General features: G+C 40.8%; 1 protein-coding gene across 1 annotated transcript in view; it reads right to left on the reverse strand.

Annotated features, from left to right (window-relative positions):
- Positions 1–4,310, reverse strand: part of LOC134322913 (cytochrome P450 1A1) — a 4,826-nt gene extending 516 nt beyond the window's left edge. The window contains exons 1-7 of the mRNA XM_063004327.1: positions 4,235–4,310; positions 2,395–3,257; positions 2,048–2,174; positions 1,869–1,958; positions 1,585–1,708; positions 1,384–1,470; positions 1–669 (exon numbers count right to left, since the gene is read on the reverse strand). The exon at positions 1–669 is cut by the window's left edge and continues 516 nt beyond it. Of these exons, the coding sequence (XP_062860397.1) occupies positions 372–669; positions 1,384–1,470; positions 1,585–1,708; positions 1,869–1,958; positions 2,048–2,174; positions 2,395–3,234 (1,566 nt within the window). The 5' untranslated portion in view covers positions 3,235–3,257; positions 4,235–4,310 and the 3' untranslated portion in view covers positions 1–371. The remainder of the gene's footprint in view (positions 670–1,383; positions 1,471–1,584; positions 1,709–1,868; positions 1,959–2,047; positions 2,175–2,394; positions 3,258–4,234) is intronic.
- Between the last annotated feature and the right edge of the window lie 11,639 nt (positions 4,311–15,949).

Genomic DNA, 15,949 nt, shown 5'->3' on the forward strand with positions numbered 1-15,949 from the left:
ACACACACACTCACGCACACACACACACACACTTAAACACTCACACACACTTAAACACACTGACACACACACACACACTCACACACACTCACACACTCACACACACACACTCACACACACACACACACACACACCCTGCAGCAGGTACCTGAGATACAGACACGGTTCATCTGAATTTCTCAGAGTACAAAAATTTCTGTGAATTTCACAAGATGAATTTTTATATTTACAATCTTGTGTTTTCACCAGCTTAGCGATGGCATTCTAAACATGAACCTGCGTTTAAGCATAGCCAGTTCTCGTCTGCAGTAACACGTCACAGTTCTTTTTTAACTTCCCTGAACTCGGGACCTTCGCCTCACACCGGATCTTCACACTTTGAACCCGGGTCGCAGGGTGGCGCGCAGCAGGCAGCGTTTGTGCTTCATGGTGAGCCCGTACTCGGGCGTCATGTCTGGCGTCTGCCCGGGCAGGCTGCTGAACTTTAGCCTCTGGATGAGGATGGCCAGGAACAGAAAGACCTCTGAGCGGCCGATGGCCTCGCCCACGCAGCGCCGTTTGCCCAAACCAAAAATCATCACCTTCTCGCTCTCGGTCTTGTCGAGCTCGGTGCCGTCGGCGGTCAGGAAGCGGTCGGGGTTAAACACGGACGGATCCTTCCAGAGATCCCTGCAGGACACAAACCAGATCAGGAACCTGTTCAGATACTGGACTGGAGATCTGTTCTTGACTTCAGATTACTGTTAGCTTACAGACGCTACAGATACAGAATCAGCACTGGTTTATATTTAGAATATTATAATATTTAGTAGTTTAAAGCTTAACGATGAATGAAATTAAAGGCCAGATGTTTAAACCTCAGCACATCACTGACTGCCAAATCAAACAGTTTAAAATACACTCAGAGCTTTAAATAATATTACAATCCCACTGCAGTAATGAGGGGCCCGACATGCAGGGGGCGATAAGGGTTGGTGATATGGGGATGGGATTTATTTTAAATACTCGAGTGGTGGAAATCATCTGTCAGTGTTCAGACGGGCTGGTAACTTGATTTTAACTTCCTGAAACTGTGAGGAACAAATTCTAAAGAAAATTACTGATTACTGATTATAAAATGATAAAAAGACTGCAGTGCTTTACAGTGTATGTAAACTTTTGACCCTTATTATGAGGTGTTTATAGAACAGAATTTTTTACTATAAATTTTGTGACTTTGGTTCAGTTGATGTGAAGCTTACACATGAAAAGCTCTGATACAAGCTGAGCTCTGATTTTATAGCTACTGAACTGTTAACCACAGCTGATCTGAAGGTGAGCGAGAGTTCCTAAATATCTGAGGCTGGAATGCGGTGACGAGTGATGAAGTGATGATGAACTTACGGATCGTGGTTGATTTGCCACTGGTTGATGAAGATGCACGTGTCTTTAGGAATGAAGTAATCGTTCAGCGACGTGTCCTTCGTGGTGCTGCAAGAAAATAATCAGAGAAAACGACATCAGTGAGCGGTGCAGGAGTGCAGCAGCACGTTCAGCTCCTGCTGCAGAATTAAATGCAGAATTAAATGTTAATAGATGTCGTACCAGTGTGGGATTGTGAATGGAAGGAAGGACGAGTGACGGAAGATCTCCATTATAAAAGCCTCGAGGTACGGCAGGCTGGTTTTATCGGTCAGACGAGGCATTCGATCCGTTCCAACTTTCACCACTGCAGAAGAAGAGCAGAGTTTAAATTCTTCAATGAGCTGAGCTAATGATTCATTCATTCATTCACTGACTGGTAGAACTGGAGTCGAAGAATTTAAGACAGACCAGGCGGAGATGATCTATCGAGTCTGAACTATCGAGCAAACATAAACCAAACTCACTGAGTTCTTGGTGCAGTCGCTCCTGGATCTCTGGATAAGCCACTAGATGCATGACGGACCACGACAGGGCGGTGCTGATCGTATCAAAACCTGTGGAGTCAGACCAAGATAAAGATGTGAGATTATAATATAACACAATCATTTATTTATTTATTTATTTAATATTAATATACTCTCACCAGCTCCGAACAGGTCGTTCACGATTCCAACGATCTTCTCATCAGACACTTGCACATTCGAGTTCTCGTCCAGTTTTCTGTCCTCGCAATGATCGATAAGAGAGTCTGTAATGTCACGAATGTTGTTCTGCACAAAAACATGCGAGACAGTGAGAACTTTTGGATTAAAATAAAAAGCATAAATAATAAAATATGAACATTACACGACATCTACCGGTTCTGTTTGTAGAACACTGTTAGAAATACTAGTGGCTTATAGTAAACAGATCTCATTATTATCTCGTTATTACAATATATTTTACATTTAGATAGATCTGGGTTGGGGTTAGCCCTAGATCTGCACAAACCTTATCGAATGTGCTGTAGTGCTCGTTGACGATCCTCTGAATAAACAAATTGAATCTTCTGTTTATGTCCAGAAACTTGGTCATGGTCTTGCTGGGCAGCAGGCGCAGGATTGGGATGAAATCGGCCGTGTTTCCGCTACCCACCACTTGTCCAAACTCATCGCTGAGGTTGACCAGGTTGAGCAGCTCCTGGTGGTCGTGGTTGTACCGTCGGCCGAAACACATTCCACAGATTACGTTGGCCACAGACATGACGATGTGCCTGAATGGATCGAAGCCAGCAGAGCTCTCAGTGACTCCAAGCAGCCTCTCCAGCAGGTACAGGGCCTCCTTACTGATGTGCTCCTCCAGGGCACAGGAGTACTCGCTGTTCGAACCCTTTACCCCCGCGAAGGACCGAAGAGAACTGAGGGCCAGTTTGCGCCTCGTACGCCAGATGCCAACCTGATCGGTGCTGAACGCCAGACTCTTCCCATCGTTAATGAAGCGGAAGCTGTAGAGGTCAGGACGTCCAGCGAAGTCCTCGCCCTTCTTAATGAGAGCCTGGCGCACAACCTCGTTTCCGCCCAGCACCACCACGGGACGTGTGCCAATCTGGATTTTGAAAATTGGGCCGTATCGTTTACTCATGGCTGTTAGGCTTAGGTGAGGGTTGCGTCCCAAATCGAGTGCGTTTCCGATCAGCGGTAAGGGTTTGGGACCCGGGACTGGCTGGAGGCCCACAGGAATTTTGGAACGTGTCATCTGGAGCAGGAGGTAGACCACGCAGATGGATATCATGGCCACGAGACTCTCAGACACTGAGATGGGGCCCAAGAGAGGAAGAACCGCCAGCACCATTTTTCTTTTTCTCAGGAAGGAAACTGAAAAAATTAAAACACAACAATGCAAATTTACTATCAAATAATTATCATAAAGGTAAAAATACCATAAACATTCAGCTGGTATGTTCACATATGCACATTAATACTAAATAATAATAATCACTATTGTTATACTAATTCATTTATTTTTTATTTAATATATGATTTTCCTAAAGTAAGAGGAAAATACATCTGTGTGCATATTTATGATTTCAACTGAATAATAATGATGTTATGTTATATTTAATTATAATTTTATTATACATTTCTGTGTCTATTCTCTTAGGTTTTGAAAAATAATAGAAAATGAATATTGCACAGAGAGAGAGAGAGAGAGAGAGAGAGAGAGAGAGAGAGAGAGAGAGAGAGAGAGAGCTGTACAGATGAACATAATAAACACTGGTGATGATGATGATGATGATGAAAAGCTGCATGTGCAGGATCACCACCGGCCAGTCTTAGCATGATGAGCTGTGCCTGTTAGTGAAGTTACTGTGCACCACAGCACCTGCCTCTAACTGGAACCTCTAACAGAAACCACTAACTGGAACCTTTCAGTGGAACCTTTCAGTGGAACCTTTCAGTGGAACCTTTCAGTGGAACCTTTCAGTGGAACCTCTAACTGGAAGCTTTAACTGGTGTTTAATGCTTTGGTGCATCATGCACGGATTTAATCACTGATCAGAATAAATCGGAACTATAAACTGACCAGTAAAAACATTAAAGTTCAGACTGAGGGTTCAGGTTCGGATCCATCAGTACAATCATCACTGCACAAATAAATTTTGAGTAAATTATATATATATATATATCACTCTACTGAGGTGCAATTATGCATGTATTTCTGCATGTAGTTATTTGAATGTTGATATAAATAAATATAAATAATTATAAATGATTATAAATAAATAAATATAAAAAATTATAAATAAATATAAATAATTCATGCTCTTCCTACAGGACTGTACTGAACCTACCTGATGAAGAAGAAGCAGGTAAGCGTAGATGACCAGGGTTGCGGTGATTATTGCGTTTCTCTCTCTGTGCTGCTGTGCGTCTGCAGAAGCGCTTCCACATTGGCGCGATATTCTCTTTATAAAGAGCCGCTCCGCTTCTGATTGGCTGCTGTCCGTGTGACGTCACGTAGCGGCGGAGCTCAGAGGTAGTAATTATTACATGTGAATGAGATTATAGAGCCTGAGATCAGAGCCAAGACACACACACACACACACACACACTTATAAACACACACTCATAAATAACACACACACACATATACACACGACATTAATAATAATTATAACAGCAATACTAATACTACTACTACTACTAATAATAATAATTGCAGTTGTAGCCAAGTGGTTAAGGTACTGGACTAGTAAGCAGAAGGTTGCTGGTTCAAACCCCACCACTGTCAGGTTGCCACTGTTGGGCCCTTGAGCAAGGCCCTTAACCCTCAGTTGCTTAGACTGTATAATTAATGTAAGTCGCTTTGGATAAAAGCATCCGCTAAATGGCGAAAATGTAAATGTAAATAATAATAAAATAATAATAATAATAATCATAATAATAATCATAATAATAAAGTTATAATTAATAATAATAATATAATAAAATTATAATAATAATGAAATAATAATACTGATAAAATTATAATAGAATAATAATAATAATAATCATGATAATAATAATAATAATGATAAAATTATAATAGAATAATAATAATAATAAAATAACAATAATAATAATCATAATAATAATAATAATAACAAAATTGTAATAATAATAATAACAAAATTGTAATAATAATGATAATAATAAAGTTATAATTAATAATAATAATAATAATAAAATTATAATAATAATGATAAAATTATAATAGAATAATAATAATAATAATGATAATGACAATAATAATAATAATGATAACATTTTAATAGAACAATAATAATAATAATGATAAAATTATAATAGAATAATAATAATAACAATAATGATAATAATAATAACAATGATAAAATTATAATAGAATAATAATAACAAAAAGACAGATCTGTATGTGAAGCTGTTGCATTTATATATTAATAATTTATCTTATTTATTTACCTCACTGTATACAGAGGAATATTATATTAATGTTATGAATGAGTCTCTCTCTCTCTCTCTCTCTCTCTCTCTCTCTCTCTCTCTCTCTCTCTCTCTCTCTCTCTCTCTATCGCGCGCGCGCGCGCTTTGCGTGCCAGTGAGCGTGCAGACCGGAGGAGAGGAGTCCCCCCCCCCCCCCCTCCAGTTTCTCACGCGAACACGAGAACTCACGCGCAGCCCCGCCGCGCGCGGGAGGAAACTTCAGAACGCACGAGACATGACAGCAGTACCGACACGAACAGTCAGTCATGGTATACTTTCAATCACACTCATCAGTTAGTGCAGGAACATCCAGCTGCTGTTCTCATCTGTATTCATGCAGCGTTTATACAGCAGAGCAGCAGCGAGATTCAGTTCAACACAATTAATCATTAGAGATTATAAACGAGCAGAAACACTTCCAAAAATTACTTTTATTTTAGTATCTGGAGGAACAAAAACACTTTTGTGGAACTGACCGGTCAGTGCATGAGTACAGAAGATCAGAACACAGAGTCTGGAATCAACTATTCAAGTCAAAACTTTTGCCCCCGCTGTACAGAGCACATAAATAATCTGGGACAGACGGGACGCTTTTATTTATCATATAAATGTCCACAAGTGTCCAGTACAATGGAATTCTTTATCTATGTGTTTATTAGGAAGCTGGGGTCAGAGTTCAGGGTTAGAGCGCAGGGTCTGGCACTGTATGGTGCAGACTAGGCTGCATGGCAGAGCATGGATTCGAACTCACAACCTTCTGATTAATAGCCCAAAGCTCTACTCACTAAGCTCCTACTGTCCTCAAAAAAGTATGGAGACTGTCTGGTGAGAGTCATGCTGGAAGAAGAAAGAGCCTTCCCTAAACTGTTGCCATAAACTTTAAATCTAATAAATTATGTGCATGAATGCATTCTTTTATTTTTATTTTTAATTAAAATGTAAATTGTGTTTTTAACTTTATTGACATTTATGAGGATGGTGGTGCTAAAGTTAAACATTTCTGTTTATTGGTGCAGCCAGATCACAGATCATTTCTATAAACAGCAGAATTATCGTGTAGAATTCAGCCCACAGTTCCATGGAGAAGCCGAGCGTCACCGCGGCCTGTTAGCGCTGCAGCGTTAGCATGGCGGATCAGCGGGAGTAAATTACTTCAGTCGTTGCACAACACGACATTAAAACCCGAGCTGAGCGAAACACGCTGATCTGTGTTTCCGTCCAAAGTGCCGCTGCAGTGACTGATGAGTGAGACGTGAACTTAGTTCACCCCCCCTCGCCCCCCTCCTCACCCCCCCGGTCCCTCCCCAAACATCCTCACGCGGGCTCGGGGAGGCAGCGCTCGGGTTCACGCGCTCTCACGCAACCTGCTAATGTTTAACTACTGAAACAGCGGACAGGTTCTACACGCCGTCAACACCGGCCGAGAGACGCAGAGAAACTACTGTACAGCTGAGAGACCAGGACAGGACTGTCTGAGATCAAGGATAATTCAATTACAATCAGTTACATTCAATTACATTTAATTACATTCAATTATATTAAGGGAAGCATTACAGCATTCACATTCCAAACTGCACGTCAAAATCACGCTCAACAGAAAACACACTGAATACACACCGCAGCCTTGGCTCGTCTGATCACACTGAATCATTTTATATCATTAAATTAAACAAAAAGGCGGGAAATGAATTTTGTAAAATGTCATTTATTATATTTAATGACAGTCACACACACACACACACACACACACACACACACACACACACACACACACACACACACAAGCACACACCCTTGCAAAAAGGAATTGTAATTCAATAACTGGTTGCATCATTTTTTGCAGCAATTTCTGCACCTAAACACTTCTAACTTTATTTTGGACGCTGTTGGCGCTCGGGTGGTTCATCGTCTGTTACGTGAGCCCTCATCACTCAGTACAGGCTGGTAAGACACCAGTCCTTCACAGGGCATCGGCCACCCTTTTAACAACAAAGTTGCCCTCTAATCAAACCCTCCCGAAACAGCCAATCATGACTGTGTGTAGATGCCCAACTGGCTGATAGCACAGCACACGAACCCTTAATCCCAGCAGTATTGGGCTAGTGTAATTTAATGTTGCACCACCTGAGCACCTCAGACAGGGTGTAATTGATATTAATAAATATAATTACATAATTATAAACAGTTTGGGGGGGGGGTTAGATTATTGCCTCTTTATCTCCTATGAATATTTTTTGGTTTGGTTCAGAAAGCTCGATTAGAAGCTGCAAAGATTTTTTATCTGGTTTAAAAAGACGATCAGTAAAAAGTTCTAATTAAAACGTTTCTTGTTCCTTGTTGAGTTTTACACGTTAGACTCTGTCGTTTGGTGCCGTTTCAGTCCATTTTCACTGGGTTTCACTCCTGGTACATGAAGTTGGTGGTAAAGAGACCAGAGGGCCCGGTTCTGGGGCCCCTGTCTGTGTTTGTGTAAATTTACTATTTAAGACTTAATTATTAAAAGATTTATTACACAATTATACAATAAAATGAATAAATGATAGTAAAACTGTTATGAATGTTTCTGTATTTTCTGTGCTGATGTGAATAATCTGATAATAAGTCGTGTCAGGACATCAGACTAAACAAATATTTCTGGTAAGATCAGGTCAGGGTTTTTCCTGGTGGAACGCTAGATGAAGCTGCTGAACGCTGTCCAGATACTTTGCACGCAATCACGTCCTGTTGCTTAATAACTCAGTCGGTGCCAGGAAGAGACGTGAATTTATAAATCAATGCAAATTAGTTTACACACTCAGATTAATTCACTCTTATAAAATCACAACTTTATTTTATTATGAAATATTATTTTCATAACCAGTTTAACACATTCAGCGTCTGCTGCTGCTCACGTTCACTAAAACACACCAGAATTTAACACACTGATTATTATTTAGCTTCCGTCGCTCTGAATCTTTATTCTGTTTATACGTACAAATAAAGTTTTAAAATGTTGGGACAGTAAATCAGCAGAGATTTACAAACAGACTTTTACTGTGGTTCATTAATTTTACCTTTTAAACTTTACTGATTTTTGCAAATATATGATCCATATTGATCAGTATTGTAACACTGGCAAATTTGTAAAATAATAAATCAAAATACTGTGAAATATTTCCCAGGTTAACAGATAAATAAGTAACAAGTGATGCTAATAATCATCAGGAATAAAAGGTTCAGTAACAAAAGGATCTCAGTCATTCACAAGCAGGAAGGAGTCACGATTTTACACTTTACAGCAGAAACACTGTGAGTGAAACACGATTTAAATATTTTAAATATTTGATCACATGGAATTGATGGATTTCACTATCTACAGTGCACACCATTATTAAAATATTCAGGCTTAGAACAATTTCAGTGCTTTTGACCTTTGATCCCTCAGACAGCACTGGATCAAAACTAAACACGCCTGTGTGATGAATTTAAGCACGCGAGCTTGGACACACTTCAGAAAACCTTTATCAGTGAACACAGCTGATTAGAGTCCAGCAACAGCAGCAGCCAAATATCAACAACACCCAGAAACTCCGCCGGCTTCTCACGAGAGCTCAAGAGGGACAGAAATACCTTCTGCATGTGTGATACAGTGCAGATTATTAATGAGAGAATGCAGGTGCTGGACTGACCTGCCTGAAGATCTGTCTCCTATAGAACAGCACAATTTACAACAATAGAGATCACACAATAATATAATAATAATTAGGGCTGTCGAAGTTAACGCAGTAATAGCGCATTAACGCGATCTCAATTTAATGCGATTAAAAAAAATAGTGCCGTTAACGCAAATTCTATTTGGCCCTGCGAGTCATCCGTAGTTCATGTTGAGACTTGACCGTGCACGGCATCTCTCATTAAGACAGCGTTTCTCAAATGTAACCGAGCGTCGTAGTGATGCACTTTCTTAATAAAGAAATAAATACACGGTATAGTCACAAGTTGTTGGGAGCAGAACACTTACTTTTTCTGTTACGGTACCGAATAGCGGACAGCTAGAGTCGTTAGCCAAGCATGCTATTCCATGAACTATGGAAGCCCCAAAGGGTCAAAACACACTCACTTCGTGTAGAAACGTCCATCAAACCATCGTCACGATACAACCACAGAAAAGTCTGTTACATTAACTACGCCTTATCCCACCTAAAGCACCGCTGATCTACAATGTTTGCTGATGGAGAAATTTTAACCTACAATCTGACATATATACGAAGTCAAGGGTCTCTGCTGGATAGTATTACTGCCTAGTATGTGAGTGAATAAAACTCCCTTACAGTTTTCTCTTGTCCCAGCAGTTTTTAACATAAGTACATTTAGCATAAAATGTGTTCACCATTTTAATGGTAACATTTCACTTAAAAATACTTGTTTTCTATAACATTTACACAGATTTTTTTTAATGCGATTAATCGCGATTAACTATATGAAATTCTGAGATTAATTGTGATAAAAAATTTTAATTGTTTGACAGCCCTAATAATAATCAAATCTAATAATAATTAGGAGGGGGGTCCACATGAACTCAGTCACTTTGCTCACCAACAGCAAATAAAGGTAAAATGTCAGTGACCCCCGTTTATCATCTCAGTCAATATCACCGCGAGTCAGTTCCTCGTGTTCATTAACTACCACCATCAGAACTTTATTCATCCTGAATACCTGCAGTCCTGTTATACAAGAGCTCATAACCAGTTCATAACGAGTTTATTACAAGTTCATAACATGCACCTGAGAATATATTTCTGCTGGTTTCTTCCATCCAGCAAGTCACTGTTATGATAAGCTGCTGCTGTGCTGCCGGCCTGATAAACACAAGCTTGCCAACTCAGAGCGGCTGGTGGCTCACTGATGAATCTCACAGTTATATAAGAAAGAGACACAGAGAGAGAGAGAGAGAGAAAGAGAGACAGAAAGAGAGACAGAGAGAGAATGTGTTCTCGAGAAATAACTAAATATAACGAGACGATGGTCAATAAAAATCAGATCATTAAATTCTCTCGTCCACTGAAGCTGAGATGAAACCCATCAGCTGTATTCCAGGAACCACCAGAACCAGGTTGGCATCAGTTAAAAGTTGGTAGAACGTGGGTAACACAACCCACCAGCATCACACCGTCGCTGGTTTATCAGAAAGAAAACTGTCACCATGTCCTAAAAGAATATTAGTTTGAATATTCAGATGGTTGAAGAACATGTCAGGTATCCAGTCAATCAGCTTCTTAAACATGAGTGTCCACAATCAAGCAGGCTTAAAATCATCATCTTTGCTCTGCAGCCTCATTGTACATTGTGATGTAAAGCTTGCTTGACTGTGAACAGTGTCTGTGATGGACTGGCTCCCGGTTCCGGGGGAACCCTAACTTGCAAAAAGTACCATGAGTAAACCATGAATGGTTGAATGAATGAATGGTTGGTTTGTTGGTTGGTGGGATGGAAGGATGGATGGTTAGTTGGATGGTTGGTTGGTTTGTTAGTTGGTTGGATGGTGTGTAGTACAAACTCCATCTCTGTAAAAGTTGGGACATGTTTTTTGGCCACATCCAGGTGGATGATAATCATTTGTAAACTGTATCTGTAGGTTTTACACTCAGTAAATGAAGTGTGTTATTCAGCAGGAATGTTCTGGAATCTGGTGGTAATAAATGTACCTGAGTGATGATTTATGATTTTAAATGAGCTGAAAATGTCGGCGCTGTAATTATAATTTACGATATTGGCGTTTAACACGGAGAAAGATTCTGTTCGTGTTTCAGGACTCGGCTTGTTTACATCCTACATGGCTCGTCTTGCTCCGTCTGCTCCTGTTTGTCCTCCGAGCTGCTGGGATTTGTACCTGAGTTTATTAACATTGGGGAAGTTTATTGTGAGGAAACGTCGCTCACACCGCCGCAGGCTTCAGGTTTTTATCCTCCTCAGAGGACCAGAAGGAACCGAGTGAAGCTGCTGTCATGCCAAAGGTGCCACGAAAATCCCCCCGGGCTGGAACAGCACATAAATCAAAGTAAATAACACGGCCCCGCCCGCTCCACACAGCGCTGACGGATCATCGGTAAACGCTTCCGTCTCTGGAAATGATTCTTATAAACAAATCACATTCATGTATTTATAATCACACACTAATGTGGTTTAACACTTTACATTCCAGCAGGAAGCTTCAGTGAGTCCTAGAGAGCAAAATCTTTTTAATGTCAGACAGAAAATAAAATTTCTCCTCTAGAAAATTTGAGTTTTAATAAATTCTCAGTTACAAGAGCTCAGATCTCAGCCAGACTGGATTTTCATATTTGTAGAATTTAGCGTCAGTTTTTATTCCCAAGCAAATGACACCTCTGTCCCAACACTAAACCTTAAACAATGAGGGATTTGAACCAGCAACCTTCTGACTGCTTGTCCAGTACCTTAAACGATAAACTATGGCTGCTACTATATGAGATATTAGAGATATTATTTGTACTTTTTAGATAGATGTAAGATGAAAGTGGATTTTAATCTGGCTGTAGCAGAACGTTTCCTTGCTGGCTGCAGCGGCGCATTATCAATTCTGTTTTATAATTAGCAGGTTTATCTGTGTCAGCAAAACCAGGAAAATGATCACAGTGTGTAGCGTCAGAAAGTATGCTAAACTAGCAAAACAATACTAGGCTAATAGGAGAACCTAAAGATCAGAAGATCCGTCATTTTGACTTTAACCCTAAACTTATTATTTCTCTGGAGGTTAAAACAATAAAACAATAAATCCTAAACCGTCTAAAATAAAAGAGAAATCAGAGGACAGACAGGAATGTCTCTTTGATCCAGTTGGGGTATGTGGGTGTATTTTGGGGGGTTAAACGGGTTCTGACACCCTCTGTGATGAAGGATGAGGGAAAGTTTCCCCTCGTAACAGGATCAAAAGAAAATAAATCGTTTCATCACCAGATCAAACCGTCTGATCTTTTATTTTCTTCCTCTCCGTCCATGATGAGTGATTACAGGAGCGATTAATCTACTCACCGTACAGAATGTTTACATGTTCCACATCATGTCAAAGCATCAGTTTAGGAATTTTCCTGCTACAGGCGCTTTTGTGATTAATTTAAGTGGCAAAATATTAAAGCTGCAGAATAATTATAATTATAAATGAAGTAGAGCTGCAGTGAGACAGACAGTGAATGAATTTTAGTAACATAAAATAAAGGATTCATCCTGCATCATCACTGCATCACCACTGCTGCACCACTGCATCATCACTGCATCTTTACTGTATCTTCACTGCATTATCACTGTATCATCACCGTATCATCATCACGGTATCATCACTGTATCATCATGGTTTCTTCACTGCATTATCATGGTATCATCACTGTATCACCACTGCACATCACTGTAGCACCAGTGTATCATCACTGCATCTTTACTGTATCGTCACTGTATTATAACTGCATCATCAGTGTATCATCACTGCACTGAGCTCAATAGAGTAATACAACCCGGACAGGGTGCCAATCCAACACAGGGCAACACACACACACACACACACACACACACACACTCACATTCACTGGCGTGAGAGGCAGTTTGGTGAGCGTGACGGTACCGGATGGAAATGAGATAAAGATGAAATTTCGCAGTGAATCTTGTTTAATCAGTCATTACATGATCATAAATCTTAATAATCTGATTAAAATCTGATTAGATTTAATAAAACATGATAAATATACACACACTGAAGTAACACGTCTAAAATACCTGCAGTTATAGTCAAACACCTGATCAAGAAACACTTCATTATTAAATCATTTTATTCATTAGAACTTTAAAGAACGTCTTTATTCTCACCCGGATTAATTTGTTACATCAAATCTTACTAAAGTTTTTTTATTGCAGCGTTCACATCTCAGCTAATTTATTTATTTATTTCATGTTTCACATTTTACTTATTTCATGTTATATTTAAAAATTCATGTTAAATGTGGTGATTAAATCATTTTTTATTATTTCTGTGGTTTCTCAGCTGTGGCGGGTGTGGTCGTGCAGGGAAACACCGGCCGTGTGCTCGTGATTATTTGTGTTATTTCATTATTTTAAATATAAAAGGAACCGAGCGCTCGTTTCTCAGATTAAGGCATGAGGGGTGAAGAAGAACCCGGGCGAGGTCACATGAGTGTATAAACATGTCGGCGTGAGAGCGAGAGATAACCATCACGGTGTGGGTCGGTGATCTCCCGGCTCTTCGTGAGCCGAGGGCGGGCGTGTCTCACCCAGGTTCAATCACTGCAGGCTTTGAAGTGCTTGTAAATTGTTCAGCGCTCGTACACTCGACACGGCAGAACAAAGTACACGCTAGCACCAAACCGACCAATCACAGCGCGCTTCCTCTCCGAGTCTGAGCGCTCTTCACGTCTCAGCTTTCATGTGAGTGAGTGGAGTAGTTTCTTTTAGCTCCTGCACACCTGATTCAACCTGATCTGATTTCCCAGCAGCACCGCAGGTCCTGAAAGTTCACACGGACTGTAGAGAGAAGAACGTCAGGAGGAATCATTTCTGCAGCTTTTCTTTCACACGCACACACACACACACACACACACACATACACATACACACACCAATTTAGTAGCTCTAGTTGTCTTGACTGTAGGTTTTCATGGGAGGAAACCGGAGCACCTGAAGAAAACCCACACAAACATGGGGAGAATCGAACCCAGGACCTTAAATGATTCATCTTTTGGTATAAAAAGTTCAGTCACTGTGTCACGGCCTGATAATCCTTAGTTAATGATGATGAGTAAAAACACGGACCAAACCTTTAGATTAGAGTTTGGTGATCAGTATGTTATAAATGCTAAAAAAACTAACATTGCTGTGCCTACTGTGTAAGGTGATATATTGTGATATATTTGCTTATAATAAAACTGGTGCATCATAAAAAAGTGGAATAATAAAAGAGTTAAAACTTCTGTTTTTGTTTTCCAGCATCACAACAACCCAAACATGTTAAACTGATGGAGTGCATTTGAATAAAGTACATGAAGCTAAGATTAAGCTTTGGAGTCACAGAGACGCTAATGTGGCTTCAATTGGATTTTTATTGGCCAAGAAACAAAATCTGAAGGTTTTAACAAGACAACAAACCCGAACACGTGCAAAAAAACCTTCAAGAATAAAATCATAATAAGCTCGCATGGCCTAACAAAAGCAAATCATGTTTATAAAAACATTTTGATCTGAGGCATGTACAGCCACAGCACACCCGCCCCGGGCCCGTCAGTACCGAGCTTTTATTTTCGTCATAATTACCGAGACTCTTCATTAGCAGCCGCCGCTTGTTCTGACTCTCACTGGATCCCAGTCAAATCAGAATTGGCAGCTTTACACCTGACAGACAGAATAATGGAGCCGACGACAGATTTATTTCTCAAACTGTGCTAAAAGACATGAAACCCCAGAACGGCCCCCGTGCTTGAGGTGTTTATCAGGGGCCCGGTGAGGCCCGGTGAGGACTGGTGCATGAGGTGTTTATCAGGGGCCCGGTGAGGCCCGGTGAGGACTGGTGCATGAGGTGTTTATCAGGGGCCCGGTGAGGCCCGGTGGGGACTGGTGCATGAGGTGTTTATCAGGGGCCCGGTGAGGCCCGGTGGGGACTGGTGCATGAGGTGTTTATCAGGGGCCCGGTAAGGCCCGGTGGGGACTGGTGCATGAGGTGTTTATCAGGGGCCCGGTGAGGCCTGGTGAGGACCGGTGCATGAAGTGTTTATCAGGGGCCCGGTGAGGCCCGGTGGGACCCGGTGCAGACGGACCTGGTGGAGGTGAATCTGGAGATTAAAATGATTTTCATGATGTAAACGTCCCGAGGTGAAAACGTTCAGCTGAGTTTTAAACGACGAGTTTCAGCTTAGCGCCGCTCATTACAGGAGCCAGGAGAGAGGGGTGAATGGTGCCAAAATAGGAGGAGAAACGGTGTGAGAATCAAAACTTGTCTTCTTCTTGTGGCTTCGTGCCACCAACATGATGGAGAGGAGGTGGAAGCGGGTACGTCTCAGCCTTGCAGTGACAGCAGTTTATTTAGGGTGTAAATGTCAGTTGATTTTGTTGCTACTTCTTGTCGTTACTCAGATGGTTCTGTTCCTCCCTCCTCCTCCCCCCGAGCGTCGCTCACCCTGTTCTGCTCAGTTTTTGGGTTCAGGTGCTGGTTTATTAGGTGAACCGACCGTACAGGTAAAGTTTATAGAAACAATTTCAGGTAAACATGTAAGAAGAAACAAGTGTGTAATAAAATCTGAGTTATGAGACGAGAAACGATCTGCTCAGGAGAACCATGATCGAAATCTGCAAACCCAGCAAACCCAGTCGTGCTGATCTGTGTCCAGTCTGCCCAGTTCATCAGGTGTCGTCTGTAATGTTGCTATGAACTGCAGTTCCTTCTCACAACTGTAAAGTATGGTGAAAAAGGCATCAGCGATTAGGGCAGGACAGCTTGATTGTGTATGTGTTTGAGTGTGTGTGTGTTTGAGTGTGTGTGTGAGTGTGTGTGTGTTTGAGTATGGGTTTGT

This window comes from Trichomycterus rosablanca, chromosome 11 (assembly GCF_030014385.1).
Source record: "Trichomycterus rosablanca isolate fTriRos1 chromosome 11, fTriRos1.hap1, whole genome shotgun sequence".
Classification (NCBI taxonomy): Eukaryota; Metazoa; Chordata; class Actinopteri; order Siluriformes; family Trichomycteridae; genus Trichomycterus; species Trichomycterus rosablanca.